General features: G+C 33.0%; 1 protein-coding gene across 1 annotated transcript in view; it reads right to left on the reverse strand.

Annotated features, from left to right (window-relative positions):
• Positions 1-7,120: 7,120 nt before the first annotated feature.
• Positions 7,121-23,404, reverse strand: part of LOC111708328 (exportin-1) — a 28,776-nt gene continuing 12,492 nt past the window's right edge. Inside the window, exons 15-31 of the mRNA XM_023481662.1 lie at positions 20,442-20,534; positions 19,640-19,750; positions 19,046-19,162; positions 18,273-18,449; positions 18,007-18,072; positions 16,472-16,593; positions 15,781-15,862; positions 14,825-14,918; positions 14,373-14,479; positions 13,848-14,023; positions 13,015-13,186; positions 12,728-12,874; positions 12,133-12,213; positions 11,656-11,787; positions 10,867-11,020; positions 10,015-10,152; positions 7,121-7,988 (exon numbers count right to left, since the gene is read on the reverse strand). Coding sequence (XP_023337430.1) covers positions 10,016-10,152; positions 10,867-11,020; positions 11,656-11,787; positions 12,133-12,213; positions 12,728-12,874; positions 13,015-13,186; positions 13,848-14,023; positions 14,373-14,479; positions 14,825-14,918; positions 15,781-15,862; positions 16,472-16,593; positions 18,007-18,072; positions 18,273-18,449; positions 19,046-19,162; positions 19,640-19,750; positions 20,442-20,534 — 1,968 coding nt within the window. The 3' untranslated portion in view covers positions 7,121-7,988; position 10,015. The remainder of the gene's footprint in view (positions 7,989-10,014; positions 10,153-10,866; positions 11,021-11,655; positions 11,788-12,132; positions 12,214-12,727; positions 12,875-13,014; positions 13,187-13,847; positions 14,024-14,372; positions 14,480-14,824; positions 14,919-15,780; positions 15,863-16,471; positions 16,594-18,006; positions 18,073-18,272; positions 18,450-19,045; positions 19,163-19,639; positions 19,751-20,441; positions 20,535-23,404) is intronic.

Genomic DNA, 23,404 nt, shown 5'->3' on the forward strand with positions numbered 1-23,404 from the left:
CTAAGTAACAAACATTTCGCCATAACAACTTGTCATATAACATTTCGAGATAAAACAACAACTCGCAATATGAAAACAAAACACAAAATAATAAATTTTATTTATAGTAGAAGGTAGTAGCTTATTAGTAGTTTATTAGTAAATAAATGTAATTATACAAAATGATGAAACATTGTTCAGCTCATATAAAATTAGATTTAAATTTAGTGTAAGAGAAGTATGTCAACCAAAGATGGTTTCCCCCGCTGAGTTGTAGATGGTGCAGTACAATTTAATTAAAAAATTTATATATAGGCGAGTTGTTGTTATATGGCGAAATGTTACTTAGGCGAGTAGTTACTTAGGCGAGTTGTTATATGGCGAGTTGTTACATGGGGAAAGGGTACATGGCGAGATGTTACAGAGCCAATCTATAAGAGCTGCATGGTTGGTTTGAACTTTCTTACATAAGTAAGAATCAAGAATTTTTAGAGAACGTATGGTAAATTTCTTTTAATGTAAAACTTAAAAGAATGTAAACCACTGTACTTCATATAGTATGTCGTGAAACTATGTAATTGTAAACATCAGCTGAACTTCCTTACAGTGAAAAAAATCATTCCATACACATTTATCTTTATAGCTAGTGGGGTATGTAAAATAGGCCTTTAAAAGGCCGGGTACTGTGAAAAGTCTGGCCGTGTCATCAAACCAGCTAAATGGGCTATGGGCGGGGCGGTACTTGCCGCACGTCACTAAGGCTGGTACAAGAAGTCGGTCCGGTTCGAATTTAAATTGACCCTAGTCCACCGTGACCACAAGAAAGTTAAAAATGTCTTTTTAAATCGGAAATACTTATATGGAAGTCAGCTTTTGGCGGGTAGAAGTACAGTGTTCACATTCTTACATAGAAAGAAAGATATTTAAAATTTGAATTAGATAAACTTTGTCTGAAATGTTGTTATCTGTATGACAGTAAACAATTTTTTAGATAATCATCAAACATAGACACACTGTAGTTATTAACAAATTTCCTCTTTTTTTATGAATAACGCATCAAAACAAATTATTCGAGCTGAATTTTCACTCCTATTAAGCTGCAAAGTGTGTTACAATATTTTTAGATGTTTCTCCACCTGGTTCTTCCTTCAAGTCTAGGTTAGCTTCTGGAACATTTTGCTTGATAAATATACTTCCATCATAGGCTAGCATCACCCTGATATTATAATAGGAGTTTCGATTGTACCCAGAGTTAGGTCTGGGCTTTATTAACAATTTGAACTATTGATATCCGTCNGGTGGGGGGGTTACGAACTATAATTTAGCCCTTAGATTTGAGATAAGGGAGTGTGAAACATGTCCATAGTCCAACTTTTCTAAACCTGTTCATTAAAATTAGACCTCTAACTTTAATGGTTAGAATGGTTTAAGAAGTTTAAAAAGTACGGCGGATTTTTATAAGGACTTTTCAAAAATATAAATTTTAGCCCTGTATAGCTTAACGAATAAAAAAGTTATCAACTATTTCTGATTTATTTGAAACACCGACCCGCACTTTGACTGTTCTCCACCCTACCCACTCTTAAAAAAAATTGTTTCACAACAAATGATGTTGAAAAAGTGAAGATGTAAACAACGGTTTTTGGATGGAAAAAATGCCCTTTTCTCGTTATCAATCATCATGCAAAGCCTTAAGACTCCATTTTAACTATCTTTAACAATAGACTTCGTCTAAATAGTATATAATATATATCCCCCAGGAAAGGCTTATTGATGCTCAGAATTTCAAAAATTTGTCTCCAACAAATTTTGATTTTCATAAAATTTTTAAAATCCAAAATATAAAATATGATATAATCCGCAAATCTTTTTTGTTATCTATTTTTATACATATATATTGCTTATTTGGGTGTGTCTGTTTGTTTGTGTCCAATAAACGTGAACACGACTGAACCGATTCAGCCCGGCATTTTTTAGGAAACTCACAAGAGCCCAGGGAAGGGTTATGGCATGCCAAAGTTTGAGAAATGTTGCCCAGAAAAGGTGTCGAATCTATCTAAGATTGTTAACATGAAAACGAAGAGAAAATGCTCATAGATAGAGCCACAAATTAATGTTTATAAAGAGGCATCTTCTTTATATACTTTTTGCCTTTTTGTATATCCAATATACGTAAAAACAGCTAAACCCAACACATGATCCCAGGGAAGACTTACAGATGTTTAGAATTAAAAATATGCCTTATCAAATTTCGATTTTTAAAATCCACTAAAAAAATCGACAAATCCTTAACAAAATTTGTGATTGTAAAATATAAGACATCTTCAACAATCAACTGTCATTTATCTTTAAAAAACTCTAATAGAACTTGGTTTGGCACAAAAATTAATGATTCACTTAATCCTCCGATATTCGCCTATATTCTGTCCCTCTGGAATCAGGAAACGCAAACCTATAAGATGGGAAACGTTTTTGTGAACGAAGAAAATTTTTGAGAACAAATAAAATTGTTCGTGAACGATGGTGTTGTTCAGAATAAAAACTAACGATGACCAAACAATTTGGATTGTTCAGAGAAAGAAAGAACTATCGTTTTATAAATAACGAAAGAAAAAACTAACTATCTTAAACCAACGATTTTTTCTAACAAACTTTTGAACAATATTATATTATTAAACAAACGATTTTTTAACGAACAATTTTACATAACGATTGTTTTGCAGTGGGAAAACGAACGAAATAGATGGAAAATGAAAGATAATTTTGAGAACGAGCGAAATCAAATTTCTTTTAAATGATTAAAAAAACCTACAAAATGAACTATGAATGAACGAAATAAAAAAAAAGCCGAAAGCGCCCATCTCCAGGCAAGCCCTGGCTCCAATGGCAGCTATGTCATGGCCAAATAACACTTTTAGACAAATCAAAGGTTTATACACTATCAGGTTGCAAAAAAAAAATTGAATTTGAGGCATTTGTGATTTGTGAACTTTTGAAGTTCCTTTGAAAATCAGGCATTGACTTTGAATTGACTTAAGAATCTAATGTGTGCCTGTTAATAAAATACACTTTAAAGATATATATGTATACACCTAGCTTCAGAACCAAGCGTTGCCCAGATACTCAGAGTTACTTTTGCTGCTAAGTACAATTTTAGCTATTTTTCCATATGAAAGTGAACCTATACTCAACTTAAAATCTAAAAACCAACCTAAGAACGTTCCCGAGGGTCTCCCGAGTTCCACAATCCAAAATTTTAGACTAATCACCCTGAACTAACCAGAGAGAGAAGCATTCGGTTTCTTTTATTTGAAATAAAACGTGCTTTCGTCTATAACTCAACAGTCTTTAAACTTACAGATTTGTTTATTTTATACTTTTTCATCAAAATGTATATGCCAGCAAAAAAATATTTAAGATCAAAGGCTATAAAATTATGTTAAAGGGGTCAAATTGTGATCGAAAGTCACAAGTTTTCTGAAATATTGACCGAACCGTTAAATCTACGTGTAATCGGTCAAGGGGGTTCCTCAGTTATGACCAAACATCCAAACAAACCAACAAACAGAGATTACAACTTTATACGTGCATATTTATAGATTATAGATACTCTAATATCAGTAATAAAGGGTAACGACAGGGTTACACATTACACAATGCATATTATTATTTTTTATTCCTGATTGATTATATGATGCTTTCAAACTTTAAAGCCTTTGTGTCATGTGTCAGTACTAACCCTAAGTTGCCCCAAAGCAGCAGTAAAATCATGTTTAATGCTTGGTCTTTCCTTGATCACTGAGGGTTGAAAGGCCTAGGAACTAGACAAATAAACCAAATTTTTGCAGTTTTTAACCCTTACCGGTTGGGTAGGGGGGGGGGGGCTTACAATGAAACAAGCGCGCTCAAACTTATTCTCTCTTTATTGTTTATACAGAGTGTCCCAATAAACATGGGAATTAAGAGACGAATAGCAGTCGGTCAGAATACAGATCTAAAATTTAAGTATTAAAAAGCCCTTGAAAAAAATATATGCAAATATGTCAAAATAAAAAGAACTATTTTTTATCGGAACTTTTGGATCGTTAATCTTGAATATGGCACTTTCTCAGGGTAAAACCACAAAGAATAGCAAATTTATCAGAATTTAAGACTTTTAAACCTGAAAAACTACAATATCTTTTACATTATTGATCAGATAAAGGTTTCCAGGTTACTGTTGGTAATTTGGCTTTGCCATCTCTGCATGGAGTGTCACTTGAAACACAGTTCCGTTAATAATTTTTCTACATAATTCCACTCCGTGAAGTTTAATGAATTATTAATGAACCTTTAAAAACAGAAAATTCTAGAAAAAATCACTTTCTGCAGTTCAACATAATCAAACATCATAAATCATGCAACTTCCCCAATGCATGTCAGAAGTTAATCAATTATTTAAATCTTTGTTTGCTTAATAAAATAGAGCTATAAAAACTATAGAATAAAAACTATGACTAAAAATTACATAGACTCTAGGACAAGGGCAGAAGTCCTCAATGAGTATAATCACCACCACCCAAACGTGTTTTGATTAATTTTTATTTCTCAACATGTTCCTACATGACATCTGTAGTTTATTGTAGAACTTTTTTGCATTTTATGTCGTCGTTATTTTATAATACAATACATATATCATTTAATGTTACACTAAACATGTAACTTTGTGGGTGGGCTACGCAGCTGTTATATCTCAGTGGACCCTAGATATTTTTAGGAAATTTCTAAAACCTCTGCATAGCAATGATCATTCTATAAAAATAATTTGTACTTTAGAAAAAGTTTGAAAAGAAGTTCAGGGTCCAAATTAGCGAAGCACTTTGGTAGATGGTGGGCCCTGGAGTAAGCAGAAATGAGATACTGTAGCTGAAATCTTGTGATCATAGCATTTTCTTCAAAGTGTTTGTAGCATCAAAGGCGCCTTGTTTTCAGAATTCCAGAATGTGGTCTGCCGTTTTTGTACCTTAAGAATTGACCAAGATATTGAGAAATTTGTTTAAAATTCAAAATATTAAATATCAGCAAGGTTGTTTAAATCTTTAGTATCTTCTACAATTTTTATAATACAAAGAAGGAGGCCAAATCTTCTCAAGTTTTAAAGACTTACAATGTTTTCATATACTCCTTTGACATCTATTAACTTTACGAAAACCAAAGACAATTGTAAGTTCCAGGGTCCAATGTCTAACATACTGCATAACACCCCAGCGAAAAAATTACATCAAACTTTGACTATGATATATCCATGATTTAAATGCAATTAATTATTGCGCAATTCCTTTCAACAACAAAAAATGCAATGAACTGAACTGCCCCAGTCTCAAAGGCTAAGAAAATTGAATTTAAGCTTAACCTTGTTCTATAATATTCATTTGCAGCATGATAACCAGAAAACTCTGGTATAAGAAGACGACATTTTAGAATATAGCAGACCAATGTAACTGAATAAGTGATTTAAGAGGATACTAATTTTTTTTTGCTAATTTGTAACGACATCAATTAATTACACTGTGATGTTTTCCTTCTGTTCCATAGTTTTCTGGTTCTCACTGTAGCAAAATATCTAATTTTGATTAAACGACCCTCACAATTTTAAACAAAAAAAGTTTCCATTTTAATGTTCATCCAATGTGAACGAATGAGAAATGTATCATTTTAAAATGTTAATTAACTACAAAATTATTTGAAACTTAAAAATTTGAAATCTGTTGAAACAATTGTGAAACTTGGGCTTCGATTATTTTATAATCTACAGGGATATTTCCATTCTTTTATCTGCTGCATAAATTTGTAAGTCGAACAGTTAAAAATATTGATTTTTAGATGGAAAAGCAATTCCGCGAATATTTAATTACTTCCTTTTTCGCAATTATAGCGCAAGCGGAAGCAACATTGCGCGCAACGGGATTCCGACTGGAAACCCTTATCAGACTATTGCAGACTATAAGAGGAAAACAGAGATAAGTCCCTTACTGGCAAACAAGGACAGAGGAACTTCGAACAGAAAGATTGTTATGAATTATGTACTGACAAAATATAGTTGAGTACCGCCGGGAACTATTTACTACTTAGGACTGCACTGCGATCAAGGGACAGAGTGGACAAATATGACTAGTGGATGAATTACAAAAAATTCTGTAGACTGTAATAGAGGACTTTATATACGTTATGAATATGACTAAGCCATGGGAACTAGCAGACACTAAGAAGTACATGAAAAGACACTAGAAGAACAGACATTTTCGGCGCGTCGCGCATATGTTTAATTTATTTACTTATGTCGTTCAATTGTTGGAAACTGTTGGAAGTATATATTTTTAAAAGCAAGAACAAACCATGCTTATTATAAAACTATGATATAGAGCCAACCCTTAACAATTAAAAAATGCCGTTTTTTACTATATTTTAATAATACTTTAACTAAAAGTATATAGTCAGCAAGACTCAGTCCCGAAGATGGATAGGATTGGCTCGAACCGTGCATCCTGATCAACACTGCTATGGTCGGCAGCTCCCAGCTTATCATGGCCCACAACTGGTTTATCAAAAACCCAAAACTCCAAACTCATTAGAAGAAAATTATTGAATTGTCCCGTTTAACAAACTTTCCTAAAATGATCATCCTAGGTTATAATAAGGCTCGTACTTCGATTGGAGTTATTTAAATAAATAGAGGAATGGAACTTTGGTTAGATTATTCATGGAAATATAACATTAATAATTTAAATTACATAGTTTTAGTTAAGACAGCCAAAATTAGCAGTGTATCCTGTATAATTTACAAAGTTGTAACAATTGAAGAGGGTTAGAGTGGCCGAAACGGAATCCCCTGAAATAGTGTGATTTTAATTTGTAATTTAAAATTTAAATTTAAAAATGTGGCTTCCTCAAATCCTAAAAACAGCGTGTACCCCCCTCCCAGCCCATAAAAATTAAATTTCGCCCCTCACAAGTTCTAGCTGCGCCATGGCAACCAAGTTGTTCGTGAACGACGATGGTGTCGTTCAGTTAAAATACTAACGACGGATGAGCGACTTGGATGATGAAATATGTTCTACATTATTTTCTTTTAAGCTCTGGCACAAACGTAAAAATTTCACAAGAAAATAATTTACATTTATTACAGTTCGTTACAGAAAAGCCGCAAGATGTTCGCGAAACTACTTACATGTACATCCATTGTACAGAACAGCTGTACTGTATGACAAGAGTACAGTTTTCAATATTCTGCGTACATAAATGTATAAATTGTACCAAGTACATGCTACAGTTTGAAAAATAAAATGCACTTCAATACATACTACAGCGTATTAATTGTACAGTATAATAAGGATACTGTATACTGTATAGTGTACACTGTACATATTAAATGTTAGAGCCATTTTACCGGGATTAAACTGAAGAAAAATAATATTGAATTTGTCGACAATTTGCTTTAAAAAAGCCCAGACCACTATTAAAAGCATCTAACATGCGTTACATCCTCTACACCATTTGGAGTAACAAAAAACCCGTAATTCACTAAACTGACCCATCTTTGGCATGTCAATGAAAAAAATACTGGCTTAAAAATATTTGAGGACCCTAAAAACAGCCAATTATTAGTAGCGTCTAAATTCCAAGCTTAAATTTCATTTTATTCGGAATTAATATGACCATTAATAAATCAACTTTTGACGTAAATTACGACTTTGATCGACAATTTGTTAAATGGCTTAGCGTTAATGTAACGCACTAAAAAAATCCATTAAAATAGCTTTAACAAATCTGAAAATCATTTTTAACAAATCCCATGAAAAATCAACTGTTCAGGTTGGCTAAAGATGGCGGTGTATGGCGTAAAGTTGTTGAGTTTTGCGTGATGGATCAGGGGAGCTGGTTTTCCTGTTCCGTGGAATATTCTAGAGTCTAGACGGACTTGGGTCGGCTGATGGAAGAAGTACAATGTCGTGGTTCTGAACTTGACGAAACTGAAACAGAAAAAAAGTAAATTTTGACAGTTTAGAACCTGAGTAAAGGTTGGGTAATCTTGAAAGAAAGAGGAATTGAATACTAATTCAACTGCAGTGCTTCGGATCCATTTTCAGGGTGGCCAAAACTTTTTTGAACCCATCCGTACAAAAATCCGTACATTTTCAGAAGAAATCCGTACAATCCGTACAATTTTCGAAAACAATCCGTACAATCCGTACATTTTGGCCACCCTGCATTTTATTTAGATGCGGTTCCGGATCCAGAATTTAAAAAATTTTAGCCGATTTAAGTAGTTCCACTTTAATTCGTATTCTATGTTTTTAAGATTTGAGCCGGCACTCAATTGTAACCGGTTTTTGGGGGATTTCACACGGCTTAAATTCATTAAATTCGGACTCAGGTCATGAACATTTCTTGGAAGATTTATCGATTTTTTTTTAAACAAAAGAAAACTTCTATTTTTTCCCCTTCTTTCGCTTTTTAAAATCAAATGTCATAAAAGTTTTTATATTAAATCTCTTGACCATTTTCAAGACAAAAACCACTTTTTCGTTTGAGTATAATCCTCAATAAAGAACAGTCTTCACTTTCATAACTTTCTGAATTAATTCTAGAATTAAAGTTTCCGTATTTTTATCTGTTAAATTAGGGAATATCGATGATGCATTTTTAAGTATTCCGCATTTCTAGTTAAATCTAATTTGTAAGAAAAAATGATATTAATATTTTGATTTCTCAACGCTGTAATGATTTTTAAACTATAAAAGAACAGTTTGTTTTAATTTTCTATTTTGTTCTATTTTACCTTATCGAAAATCTTGTTTTGTTACTTAAGTGCGTAAATGCTTAAAAATTGATATGAATTCCGGTAATTGTCTCAAAACCAGGATATGTTCCGGAAACGCGACATGAGCTGAAAATCGGGAATTTTTTCAAAATAGGGATATGTTCGAAAATGAAATCAAGAATTATCGAAAACTAATTCTCACACCTATTTTAAGTTTAAAATTGACATTTATTGTTTGAATATATAGTTTAAACCATTTTTTATAAATATATGGTGTAATTTTGTTCTACTCGTCTTGGATTTAAAGATTTACACTTTTGAAAAAGATAACTTTATAGATTTAGCCCATTTCTAACACTTAGTGTTAGAAAAATGGACCAAGTGTTAGTTTTGGAACTAATATCCCCTGCATTCAGACATAAGAAAATTAAACAGACTTTATTTTTTTCTCAATAGTTTTGAGAGCAACAAGTCTTCCCTTGGATCCAAATACAAGAAGGCAAAATGTTGCGGATCCAATGAACTCAGATTTTAAGCACGGAGTTCAAGTTAGATGTAAAAGCACGAAACAACCTAAATCCCACTTCTGATGAATTCCCATCTAAAGTCAAAGCTTAAGTCAAGACAGTTTTTTCAAATTTGGATGACATTGTTGTGTTTTAGTGTTTAGGAGGCATCGACAAATGACAATGGTAAGCCTATTTAATCCATTTTTAAATTAACTATTAAAATGCAAATGGCTCCTGAAATTATTCTACGTTTTTTTAAATTAATTATTTTCTTTTAATACAATTTACCTTTTACCAGATCTTGACACTCGTGGCGGATAAATGATCTAACGACGAACCAAAGTAAATATTTGGCAAAGATCAATTATTTTGGGTTTTCAATTTTGAAATATGCTGAACTTCCTCCACCCCCCCTCCCTCACAAAAAAACGTTGAATAATTAGAAAACGGTTGAAAGAGGGTACAATCAGTACCCAACACTGATCGTCTAATGATGAATACGACTTTCGATATCAAAGCCTCTTCTAATTGTTTGTAAACATGTTATTCAAAAAAGCTGGGGTTATTAATTAAAACTTACAAAAAGTTGCCTTCATTATATTGATATAATCGCCTACCACCGTACACTTACAAAGGGTTCCAGTGAGAATTGTTAGGTCAGGACAAAATCCAAATAAAAACAGGTTGGATGTAGGGATCCCCGGGGGTTCTTTAAGTTCTTCATACCTCAGTCTTGCATTTCCTCTGGTATCTCGTGAGGATTGAGTATCCCAGGAACAGAGAGCTGAACCTTCCTCTTCTCCTCTTGAGCAGTCTTCAAGGATGCTTCCCTCTCCTCCAGGTACAAGTCACTATCATCCTCACCTTTAAACATCAGGTGTAATTATTTTAAAGAAATACCCCTTTAGGCCAGGGAATTCAAAGCAACAAAGATATTGTATAGAGTGAATAGTGATGATGTCCGCTAATTTTTTACTAATTGTATAGGCCGGGAACTATACCGAGAGCGTACTGCATATTTAATTATTATCAAGGAGATTCTGGCAATGCCTATAGTAAATCATTATTAGTTAACAGTTGTATGTGTTGTACAGTACAGCTAACCGAGCACACGGGTAAAAAACTATCATCCCCCCTAGTGAGATCAACTAGCTCGTTTTCTTATTAATAAATAAAAATACATTTGAGTGTCCAGAAAAAGTTTGGATCTGATCGGTACAGCCTTTAGAAAGTCTACTGAAATATCCCGAAAGGCCAAATTTAAATTTATAGTTTTTCTACAATACCTTAAAAAAAGAAAATTTAAAATAAAACGAGTTTTCTTTAAAAAGAAAATAAACTGAATATGAAGATCACAATAAAACCAACAAATGCGAGGATCTTGCAATGGGCGTTTATTTTCTAAAAAATATCACCCGAGATGGAAAAAACAGGTTTTTAGGGGGAAATCGATGAATTTAAAAAGTATCAAAAAAAGAAGGAAAAGGTTGGACTTAGGATGTCCAATTCTGAAAAATATTCACATTTGCAAACGGAACATGTATAAGAAAAATAATAATGCCGGGGTGAGTTTTCTACCTGTGAATTCTCTAATTTGTACGAGGAAATCTCTAAGATGGTCCTTGAACTGTGGAATATCCTGGTCCAGGTTGAACAGTCCTGTCACGGTAATCTTGATCTGATTATCAGACAAATGTGGGAATGCAGTTTTCAGAAGGTTTGCCACGTAGGTCTGAAAGGATAGGAAAGATGTGAGAAATCGTCCCAATTTTCCGGATGCATTTTGCTATTTTATGACACAAGTTTAAAAAGTAATAAAATAAAATAAAAAAGACAGAATGAATCTTTCTCAATATTCAGTAAAATACTTGCAAAGGAATTGGCCACTTGCCTTAAACTTTAAAGTTTAATGATTTAACTCTTATATCTTAGCAATCTGACATTTAAAACTCTGAAATCTGTTAGATCAAAGTTAAAGAAAAGCCCCGTAATTTACAGATCCCAGACATACTCCCAGTCTAATAGATTTACAGACAAATAATAAATTCCCATATTTCTTCAATAAATACATACCGACTTTGTGTAACGACCAACAACCTATTTTACTATTTTACTGACTTTGTGCGACTAATGGACATAACAGACGAATTACTGAAATACTGACTCTGTGTAACTGACCAACAAACTAATAGACCAATTAATGTCTCACTTACTTTGTGCTACTAATGAACATAACAGACAAATTACAGAATAAGTGTAGCTGAATAACAAACTTACTAGTTACATTACTAGCCTATTGACTATTTTCGACTAAAAGCTGTATTTTCGACTTACTGGCTAATTGCGAGCCAGACAAACTATCTGTACCTGTATGAATAGAATATTGTTAGTAGGTTGACCCAAGGCTACAGAAATCTTGCCGTTCTCAACCAGAGTAAACATATACGCTAGGATAGTAGCATGCATGGTTAGTCCAGCTGTGTGTGAGGTGTCAGTTACCTAAACAAATTCAAGGTTTATCAAATTTAATGGCCTGAGTTTGAGAATGCATCAAGATTATTTCTACTTGTTACAGAATTTCCATTATTACAATTTATCCTCGTTAGATTATCATATTACTACAAGAATAAATTGGAAAATAAAACGGGCTGAACCCGCAATTCTCAGTCGATTTAAACAGATTCACAACCGTGCCTAAGAATTGAGCTTTTTTTCAGAAAAATTGCGACTCTTTAACCACAAACTGTTAATTGAACAAGGACTACGGAATTTTAGGAGAGTAACTAACAAAAATTTAAAAAATCAATCTCCACATTTATAAATTGTTCAATTTCTGAAACCTACCACACTAAACATATGCTGCAGGATATCAGTGTAGTAGGTTTGGTAGAAGGATTGGGCAGCATCAGGATGGTTGGAAACATTCTGAATACAGTCAATAAATCAATCTATCTATCAAACTATCAAACTATCAAACTATCAAACTATTAAACTATTAAACTATTATTATTATTATTATTAGACCCTNCAACCAACCAACCAACCAACCAACCAACCAACCAACCAACCAACCAACCAACCAACCAACCAACCAACCAACCAACCAACCAAATGATAAATCAACCAAATATTGAAATAATCTATCAATCAACGATCATTGTTGATAAATCGATCATTGTTGATCAAAAAGCCAATCAATCAATCAATCAATCAATCAATCAATCAATCAATCAATTTTTTGACAATTCACACAATTAGTCAGGAACCATCCATCAATTTCTATGTTACACTTTTTTCTCAAGAAAGCAAAAAGAATGAAAATACCGTATATTCAATTTGCAAAGTCTTTAATTTTCATATGAAATCTGGTTACAACTTCGCAAAAAGTTTTTTAAAGAAATTTTATCTAACAAAAAACAAAACATATTTCTTGTTTAACCTGTAGAAGTTGGTATAGAATACTGAGTCCTGTATCTGCTACATTACGCATAGTATGCTTAAATGCCCAGATGATGGAGTCTAGAACCAGCTTAAACTGCTGTGGAGGAATAGCAAGGAAAGCTGAGAAACAATGCAGGTTTACAGCCTTAACATTAATTATGTAAATTTTAACAATTTAATTAGAAATAGGAGTGTCGTCAATTTTGAATACAACTTTCACAGAAGTAAAATGTCGAGAAACGAAAACCCAGAATCGGTCGAAGATAAGTAAGTCTCGACCGCTACCTGGAGAAGTGTGAAGAAGTTCGTCCTGTGCTCTGGATGGACCTCGAAGTCCTTGTTGATCATCTCCAGGGTACATTCGAAGACCGCGTCGAATATTTTGGGTATATGAGGGGTGATGTGGCTCCGCAGTTTGTTTACAACACAGGCCATTACAGATAATACTTCAGGTTCCCTAAAATGTTGACAATAAAAAAATGTTTTTTTCCCCTCAAATTTTTTTCAAAGGCTTAAGCGTTTGCCAGATGCGAACATTTTTTTTCAGAAAATTTTCTCGTTTGGATTCTTTAATTAAAAAAGAAAATATGAACGCCCCTTGAATTTTTTAACCATCTAATATAATGATCCAAATCTAACGGAGTAAATAAAGTATGTTTTAAAATCACTGTTTTAAGAAAGGGTTGTCTGATAAGAAATAATTAAGATAATATTCTTCAAAAAGATAATTTTCAAATAATAAAATTTTAAGGAATGTTTAAGATAATTATTGATTCTAATTGTTTCAGGGGTGTATATTAGTTTGAGACTCACATTCCCCCCCTTCAAAATCATATTTCCCCCAAATCCACGACTAAAAACTGACGTATTTTACAGGTTTCTGAAGACCACGCAAACTTAGAAGAAGAAGAGAACATAATTGGATTGTAGTAGTATAATGGAACAGTTTTGGTGCGCTAAAAAGGTGAACTTCGAGGAGGAGGAGGAGGCTTGACTTCAACAAGAAACAAAGAGGCGTGCAACGCGTAAGAGGGAAATAAATTGTCCCAGATAGGAAATACATAAGTTTCGCTGTATAAACCACACCCTCCCCCTCTCCCTTGAAACGTACTATTTACCTAGCCGATGGAACAGCACAGCGCTGATAATCCGCTAGAACAGCATCCAGCATGGGTGGTATAAAATTATCTAGAACCATCTGAGGATCTGTAGATCTCTCCACCCAGCAGCTGATCAGCTTCAGGGTCTCCTTCTTTACTACACGCATACTCTTGATCAACGGCTGCTTTGTCACCTGAAGAAAATGTTAAAGATCCAAAATTTAATGTTGTCCAAATGTGTAAAGTATGTGATCAAAATGGCCCTTCAAGTTTTATCAAATACAAGTAAATGGGAACCCAGCGTTGCATAAGAGAGTTATAGTTAGTCCACCGTTTACCCGCCCTTTGTCGTGAATTACGATTTTAGATATTTTTTCCCGTTAAAAGTTGACCCACTCAACTTAGAACCTTAAAACCAAGCTAAGAAAATTCCCGTGGGCCTCTAGTGTGCCCCAATTGAAATTTGAGGCAAGTCGGTACAGGGGGTCCTGAGTTATGATCGGACAAAAAAGACAAAGAGAATCAAATTTATATACAATTTACCTGTTCGCCGTTGTGTGTGATTGCCGCTGTAATATTTTCACTCATAACCTTGTACACGTTTAACATATCCAGATAGATTCTTCCCAGCTGTAGTACATACGGGTGCCCTGTACATAAGGTTGGTTAAAAACAAGCTTCAGGATAATCAGATTTTTTAATACAATTTCATTTTTCAGCGAGAAGATTAAGGTCCTCATTTACCAACCTAAAGTTGATATAGGTACGCAAAATCGATTTTATTCATCATGCTTAATTCACAAGCATAGAAAAAAAAATAATTTTTAATAAAAAAACTATCCATCAACCTCTTAAGACTGTAGCAACCGAAAACGTTAGAACGACTTCATGATAATTAGTGAAAAGAAGAAAAATAAACTTTTTCAACTTATGAATAAAAAAAAAACTCTGTCATATTTGATTTTTTTATTCTTAATGGGCCACCAAGCTATTACCTAGTGCTTTGCATGCTCTGACGTTTGTTTTCAGAATACTGCCCAACTGTTTTACGGCTTCATGATCTTTCAACACTTCAACATTCTTACTCGCCTAAATAGGAAACTATTAATATTCAGACAATAAATTTATGTAAAAAAGTAGTGTTATTTTTATATTTATGCTTAACAAATAATTCTTTTAACATTTGTCACCTGGGAAGTTTACGAGATATTTGGTATTTTACAGACAACGCCAGGTATTCTAACAAGTTGTTAACAACAAGGAGGCTTCAAATTTTTCTCCCCCTTATTGTTTACACACATTTTTTTTGCCAAATCGTCAAGTAAATCATTTTTTAAAAAAACCTGATTTTAGACTAACAACCAGTGTTTCGGATCCATATCATTTTGATTTGGATCCGGATCAGGATCCGCGGATCCGCATCCGTGTTCATGGATCCGGATCCGGCTCCTGATACGGATCCGGATCCGGATCCGAGGTAACTTTTGATTCTGTGAATCGGATTTTCCCTATTAAATGTTATGCAAGGTTATAATTTATAAACTATATTTATTATTTTAAAAATGTCGTCATTAATTTACTATTATATAAATGTAAACATTAAATTATTAAAGATAATTTTGAAAAATTTTCGTCATGTAAAATGTAAATAATACATTTACGAACCATTTTGATTTATTTATTCCATGGTTTTGGTTAATTTTTGACGCTACCCGGATCCATATTGGATCCGCATCCTGATACGGATCCGGATCCGGATCCGACCAAATGATACGGATCCGACCGGATCCGGATCCGAAACACTGCTAACAACTAAATTCAAACTTAACACAATCACACTGTCATAAAAGTCTCAATCATTTGTGGGTAACCCTGAATACAACTGATGACAATTTGTTAGAATACGATGACAGTCCCTTGAAAGAAAAGACTAAATGATAACGAAAATTACCTGGTTAATAATGTCATCCCAGACTTGGTTCGGTAGCATCATATACTTCTCTATAAGCTGCTCTTGCTGCTGCTGATCATTACTAAATAAGATGTCATGCATCATATATTAGTCTAAAGCTGCTTATCATTGCTCAATAAGCCATAATGCTAATCTGTTAGAAGCTTCATATAATACTATAAAGCTGCTAATCATTGCTAAATAAGCTATAATGCTCAACTGTTTAAAGCATCAAATAAAAATCTAAAGTTGCTATCATTGCTAAAAAAAATCATGTAAAGTATTGATTAATACTTTTCTACATAGTAAAAAAATAACTGTAAGGGATTGAGATGAAACAGATTAAGATTTCATGAAAAATCATACTGTAAGGAATGTAAAATGAGGAATATGAATGAAAAATACAGATTCATTTATATAATATGGCAACGCTAAATTCACGCATGGGATTAGACATCATGGCCATCAGCATCTTCCAAGCTAAATCATTTTGGTAAACAGTATGGAAAGGAAGGAAAACGCGTATTCAGTTCAAGTCCAATTTGTTTCCTTTCTCAATCCTCCCCCCCCCCCCCCCCCCATAAATATTTTTTTGGTTTGGGGGGGGGGGGGGAATCATATCTATAAGGCACAGGATGATTTTTAGAGAAAAAATATATTGGCGAGCTTGAATAAAAATGGCATAACTAACCTTGCTGAGATCATATGCCCGACGGCCTCGTAAAAGGTTTGAACTTGTTGAGGCTGGAGGTCACAGATAATTGAGTTTATGGAGGACAATAATTCATCGATAAACGGCATCACTTCTCCCACCTGAACAGTACAAACATGGAACACATTGTTTAGTGATGCTTAGGATCTATTTCAATTGGATCCGGATCCTTGATCTGTCAGTGTAAAGAATGGAACCGGATCAAGAACTGAAAACGATACCTTTAATCTCGATTGCTTAATCTGAATATCCAATGTGGGCACTTTTATTTTTCATCCTTAATCCACTCTCTTTGGATATCCGTAATTTGTTTGACCAATGAGAGTCCACTCATTAAAAAGCGCGCACAATTTAAAATTTCCCGACGTCTCTGATTGGGTGGTCTGGTTTCTCCAAACGCCACTCGATTGGTTGAGTTAACACTTTAGTTGATAAAAACTTAAAGATCGTATATTTAATGATATGTCTGATCCAGGGGTGTATATTTTCTTTAAAAATAATGTAGTCCCTCTTGGAAAATCCCTTTCTTCCAAAAAGCTAGGTATGTTTGCGCAAAGCGCAAAAGCAAATTATTTGTTATCTTTTCTTGTTTTATGTTTCTAATTATGTATTCCTGTATCCATACATGGGGGATTCACTCGACCAAAGACTCTCGTGGAAGGATAACACAGAATGGGTCAGTGGAGAGAGACCAAACACAAGGACATGTTACACCTCGAGGTCAATGCTAGGATCAGAATGGGTAAGACATGCGTCGAATATTTCAAAGAAATATACACCGAATGTCGGACCAGGTTGAAGAATAAAGGTTTAAAGCACAGTCGTGAAGAACTACTTTGAGATGTCATGTTAAATAGTTATGATCTCAGAAAGATTCATGAACCTAATCTCTGAACATTCAAAAATTCTGAGAATAATATTTGAGGTATAACAACTAATTTCAAAGTTAAACTAAACTCAAACAACCAGTGAATTATTGACATCTTTCCATGTAAGCTCGAGTTTTACAAGCAATCCATTTATATTCTTTTTTTCTTCTATTTTTACTTTCTCTCATAGTGGAAATTCTCAGGAATTTTTAGACGAAAAGTCTCTTTTTGGCCATTTTTGAATCCATTTCGTCGTCAGATGAAAAGTCCTTTTTTCGGGTTTTCCTTGCATTTCCCTATTATTTAATAATTTTTATAGATCAAAAGGCAGTCCATTGCAACCTCATTTGCAAATAGATTTTTCCCTAATTGTAGTTTTTAACCAATGTTTGCATTTTTTTCCAAGAAGAAAAATCTGCAACTACGTTTGCAAAATTATTCTAACTTATATATCCAATAAATTTTAATCATTAGAGAGCTATGCGAAAAGTAGCTCATAACTATTATAGATACGGAATGATTCTTTTAGGAAATATTGTCGCAAATCATATACAATATTATTTATTCATAATACTGAATAACGTTGTTATTTGTTAAAAAGAAAAAATCTAATATAATCTATTTGTTCAAAATTTAATTTGTTACCTGAATCTGAACAAACTGTCTTCGACACTTGAGCGCTATTTTGATAAATGTGTCGCAAGCCATATCCTAAATTCAATAATTATCGTTATTAATTTATTCATTGGCTTTTTATTTCTTACACTAGCATTTCCCAAACATTCTTTTTTCCTTTTCTACGGCTCTCAAGATACGCCCCCCCTTTAACAAAATCTGACCCCCATACCCCCTCCACACATTTTTATCCATTTCCCTTTTGTCGACCCCCTCCCCCATCTTCTTCTACCGACCTGAACCCCCTCGTGTGTCTCGTGCATGAACTCGAAGAGTTTGTTGACCACGGTCTTGAGAAACCTCCAGTGAGCTCTAAGGAAGCGAGGGTACTGTCCCACGATGTACATGATGTTGGAGGCTATGATGGCCTTGTTGTCCTTTCCCTTCTTCTGCTCACATAACCCCAACAGATCCTAAAAAAGAGAAATAGAAAATGGAGTTTGAAAAGATCTATTGAATTCAGATAGATTATCTAGTATGGAATCTAAGAGTTGCCCCAGTTGTTTGAGAGACCAAGACTGCCAAACGAGATTACATTATTTCCAATGAGTAACATTATAGTGAAATTTGGCTTTAAGTCAGACCGTAACTGTTATTGTTGTTAATGATCTCAGAAATATATTTGTATTTCTTTTTTCTCCTGTTAAGAAAAGTTCGAATAATAAGATGAATTTACCAATAACCAGAAATTTTTTTTCCCGATACAATCCCACCAAAATCACGAGAGTTTTAAGCCGATTCACTTTTCGACTTAATGTAACTCATCTAGTTTTTAGTGTGTGATAGATTTTTTTCAATTCACTTTTCAGACAACAAGTGCAAAAATTCAAACTTAAATGAGCGTTAGTTTGATGTGGTCAATTAGATCATGGACCAGGGGTATTTTTATTTGTGAGAATTTGAAGAAAAACATAAAAATTCAACATTACTTTATCTAACTTCAAGGGAAAAGATTGTTTTCAAGGGGGGATTTTATATAAGAAAATAACTACCCCTGCAATAGACCAACCTTGATGACGGTAACGAGAAACCTCTTCTCGTCCTCTTCATGCATTGAGCCAGAGATAGAACCTATTGCCCAGCACAGAGTGTTCAAGTTCTTCCAGGACCATTCGTTACCGTTCACCTAGCATACAAGTCATGATTAGGGTTTCCACTGTCCAGCGAAAGAAAACTTTCGCGAAAATGATTTTTGGGAACGGAAGCGAAAACGATGCGGAAATTAGTGAGAGAAAAAAATACAAAATATGCGACAATTCCACGAAAAAAGGCAAAATTTGTCGTTTTTCTTTCGTGGAACAAAAAATGTGAAATTTCACGAAAAAATGAAAATTTTCGCAATTTCCTGCGAAAGAACTGGTTTTTTTTTAAATTAAGAGATTAACCAATTTTTATCACTTATAAGAGTCAAAATTTACACAATTCACTTTTTTTAATTGGCCAAAGACCGCTACAACTGAAAGACGCCAGTTTGCCAGTTCGATAATAATGTGTTTTTTGGATTAGCCTAGTTCAATTTTAAATCTTGATGGAACTGTAATTTTTCCCCAGAGGCAACCGAAGGGAAAGGGGGGGGGAGCACGCAGAGGGGGTTGGGGCATACCTGATTTGCCAATTTCTCTGTCATGATCCTCTCTGTGTCGACATTATCTAAATGCGTGAGATAGACCAGAGTTTCTCTCATGTTCTTGTACATATTGATGCTGTCTGTATCCTACAATGAAATGAAATGAAATGAAATGAAATGAAATGAAATGAAATGAAATGAAATGAAATGAAATGAAATGAAATGAAATGAAATGAAATGAAATGATACAGAGATTGCTTCAGGCATCATTAAGAAACAAAAATACGGGGCTAAAATTTTAACATAAAATTAATAACACTGTTATTTCTGTCCGCAGTGGTTTTCAGCCTAGGCTTGGGATATAATATAATCTTAACATGAACCTCCTTGATTCAGAACAAATTCTTCAATATAAAACCTTTGTTGTAAACATCGTGCCGTAAGTGGTTATAGATATTTTTATGAAATGTTCCTGAACTTTTCTTTATTCATTGTGGGCATTTATTTTTCATTCAAACTGAACATATTATGGGAAGTTATTTATTTTTGAGAAAAATCCAAAAACCTTTTAAATTCTATAACACAATGCTTCAATATTCCTAGCATTCCCCCCACCCTCAAAGTGAATTCAATTAAAATTTTTAAAAATTTTTAAACAAAAATTTTTTAAGTGAAGGGTGCATTTTGAAACAAAATTAATTTTTATTTGAGGCTAAAATACATTTCATTTAAACAAAAACATCACAGAAACTAATCATTGCCCCCCCCCCCCCACCTCGACCCCAGTGCCTATTATATTACATGGAAATAGAAAATAATAACGAAGTAACCGACTAACCTTCATAAATTCTCTTACAACCTCCCCTTGGTCGTTTTCAACTACTAGAACTTCTTCAGGTTTAGCCATCTTCGAGATCATAATATACCGGACCTAAACAAGATCATAATATACCAGACCTAAACAAGATCATAATATACCAGACCTAAACAAGATCATAATATACCGAACCTAAACAAGATCATAATATACCAGACCTAAACAAGATCATAATATACCGGACCTAAACAAGATCTTAATATACCGGACCTAAACAAGATCATAATATACCAGACCTAAACAAGATCATAATATACCAGACCTAAACAAGATCATAGTATACCAGACCTAAACAAGATCATAGTATACCGGACCTAAACAAGATCATAATATACCAGACCTAAACAAGATCATAATATACCGGACCTAAACAAGATCATAATATACCAGACCTAAACAAGATCATAATATACCGGACCTAAACAAGATCATAATATAACAGACCTAAACAAGATCATAATATACCGGACCTAAACAAGATCATAATATACAAAACCTAAACAATATCATAATATACAAAACCTAAACAAGATCATAATATACTGGAGTAAGAAAATATATACCACTATAATATACCCAACCTAAATACGTTCATAGAGATCAAAAACCATAATACTATAAAGTACACAAAGTGCAAATGCATATTTTATCAATCCCGAAACAAATAAGTAAGAAGACGACTTTCATTCCATTCTTTCTTCAAACTTTGCAGGGAACTTTGATGACTGTTTTAGATAACACACCAGGAGGGGCATTTTTTCAACGATTTCAGCCATACACGCGAGCTAGAATCATTGAATTATTCTTTTGTACTAACGGTCCGGCATGCATACCAGGGTGGTTCGATTAAGGAACCAAGCTTAGGGCCATTGTGTAGTTATTACACCTACACCTAAATATTCTAAGAACTACCCAGAAACAAAATAATAAAACTTGTACTATGAAGTATTATTTGTACTATGTTGTAATATTTGTACTATGAAGCATTATTTGTACTATGTAGTATCATTTAAACTAAGAAGTATTATTTGAACTATGTAGTATTATTTGTACTATGTAGAAGTCTTTGTACTATGTAGTATTAGTTGTACTATGTGGTATTAGTTGTACTATGTAGTATTATTTGTACTTGTACTTTGTAGTATTATTTGTACTATGTAGTATTATTTGTACTATGTAGTATTATTTGTACTATGTAGTATTATTTGTACTATGTAGTATTATTTGTAGTATGTAGTATGATTTGTACTATGTAGTATGATTTGTACTATGTAGTATGATTTGTACTATGTAGTATGATTTGTACTATGTAGTATGATTTGTACTATGTAGTATGATTTGTACTATGTAGTATGATTTGTACTATGTAGTATGATTTGTACTATGTAGTATGATTTGTACTATGTAGTATGATTTGTACTATGTAGTATGATTTGTACTATGTAGTATGATTTGTACTATGTAGTATGATTTGTACTATGTAGTATGATTTGTACTATGTAGTATGATTTGTACTATGTAGTATGATTTGTACTATGTAGTATGATTTGTACTATGTAGTATGATTTGTACTATGTAGTATGATTTGTACTATGTAGTATGATTTGTACTATGTAGTATGATTTGTACTATGTAGTATGATTTGTACTATGTAGTATGATTTGTACTATGTAGTATGATTTGTACTATGTAGTATAATTTGTACTATGTAGTATTATTTGTACTATGTAGTAGTATTTGTACTATGTAGTATTGTTTGTACTATGTAGTATCATTTGTACTATGTAGTATTATTTGTTCTATGTAATATTATTTGTACTATGTAGTTCTATTTGTACTATGTAGTATTATTTGTACTATGTACTATTATTTGTACTATGTACTATTATTTGTACTATGTAATATTATTTATACTATGCAGTATTATTCATACTTTGTGATAATTATTTATACTTTGTAGTATTATTTATAATATTTATTATTTATAATATATAGTATTATTTATGTTATTTAGAATTATTTGTACTTTTAGTACTAATTGTACTATTTAGTAATAGAACAAATAATAATACTGCGTAGAAATAATATTACAGGGTGTCCCGCATCATATTAGATCGTTTATAGCGCTAAATTAAGATTTAAGGGACCTACCAGAATATTAAAGAGAATGAATCAATCTATAAAACTGTATAAGGTTTCGAGCATTATGTGCGCATTTGGCGTTAAAGCTTGGAGATAATTTAATATGATATTGGACACTATGGTCTATATATAGTACGATTATTACTAATAATGCTGCATAGTACAAATTATACTGCGATGTACACCATAGAACTGCGTAGAACTAAATCCCCAATTATTACTGCGTAAAAATACTACTACTTAGCTTATAGTAGTAATAAAAATACTTATACTACATAATACAGTACAAGAAGTACAAAAAGTAAAAAATTACTTCAAAATTGAACGAATAATACTACGCTACATATTTAGATATTAATTCTTAGTACAAGTAATTATTCTTTTAAGTGCAAATAATGCATAGTATGAGTAATACTTCACGGTGCAAATAATATCACTGAGTTATGAGTTCAAATTTAATACTACAGTTCATAGTACAAATACTACTACTAGACGAGAAGTCTTTTTTTACCCTAGACGAGAAGTCTTTTTCTATTTTCTATTTTCTATTATATTCAAAAAGAGAGGTCCTTTTTCATTTCATGTAAGATCTTATTCCAGATCTCAGAGTTGCTAAGTCTCTACTAGTTTAAATTCCATACCTTAAATTAGAGAGTAATTTGCGAGAAGCATTTTTGAATGTATATATATAAATGAATATTCGTGTGTTTTTTTATCATTATTATACAATTTTCTCAGATCTGTACCTTTATTGTTTCAATAAAAAGTTTGAAAGAGAAAAC

Source organism: Eurytemora carolleeae, unplaced genomic scaffold, assembly GCF_000591075.1.
Source record: "Eurytemora carolleeae unplaced genomic scaffold, Eaff_2.0 scaffold774, whole genome shotgun sequence".
Classification (NCBI taxonomy): Eukaryota; Metazoa; Arthropoda; class Copepoda; order Calanoida; family Temoridae; genus Eurytemora; species Eurytemora carolleeae.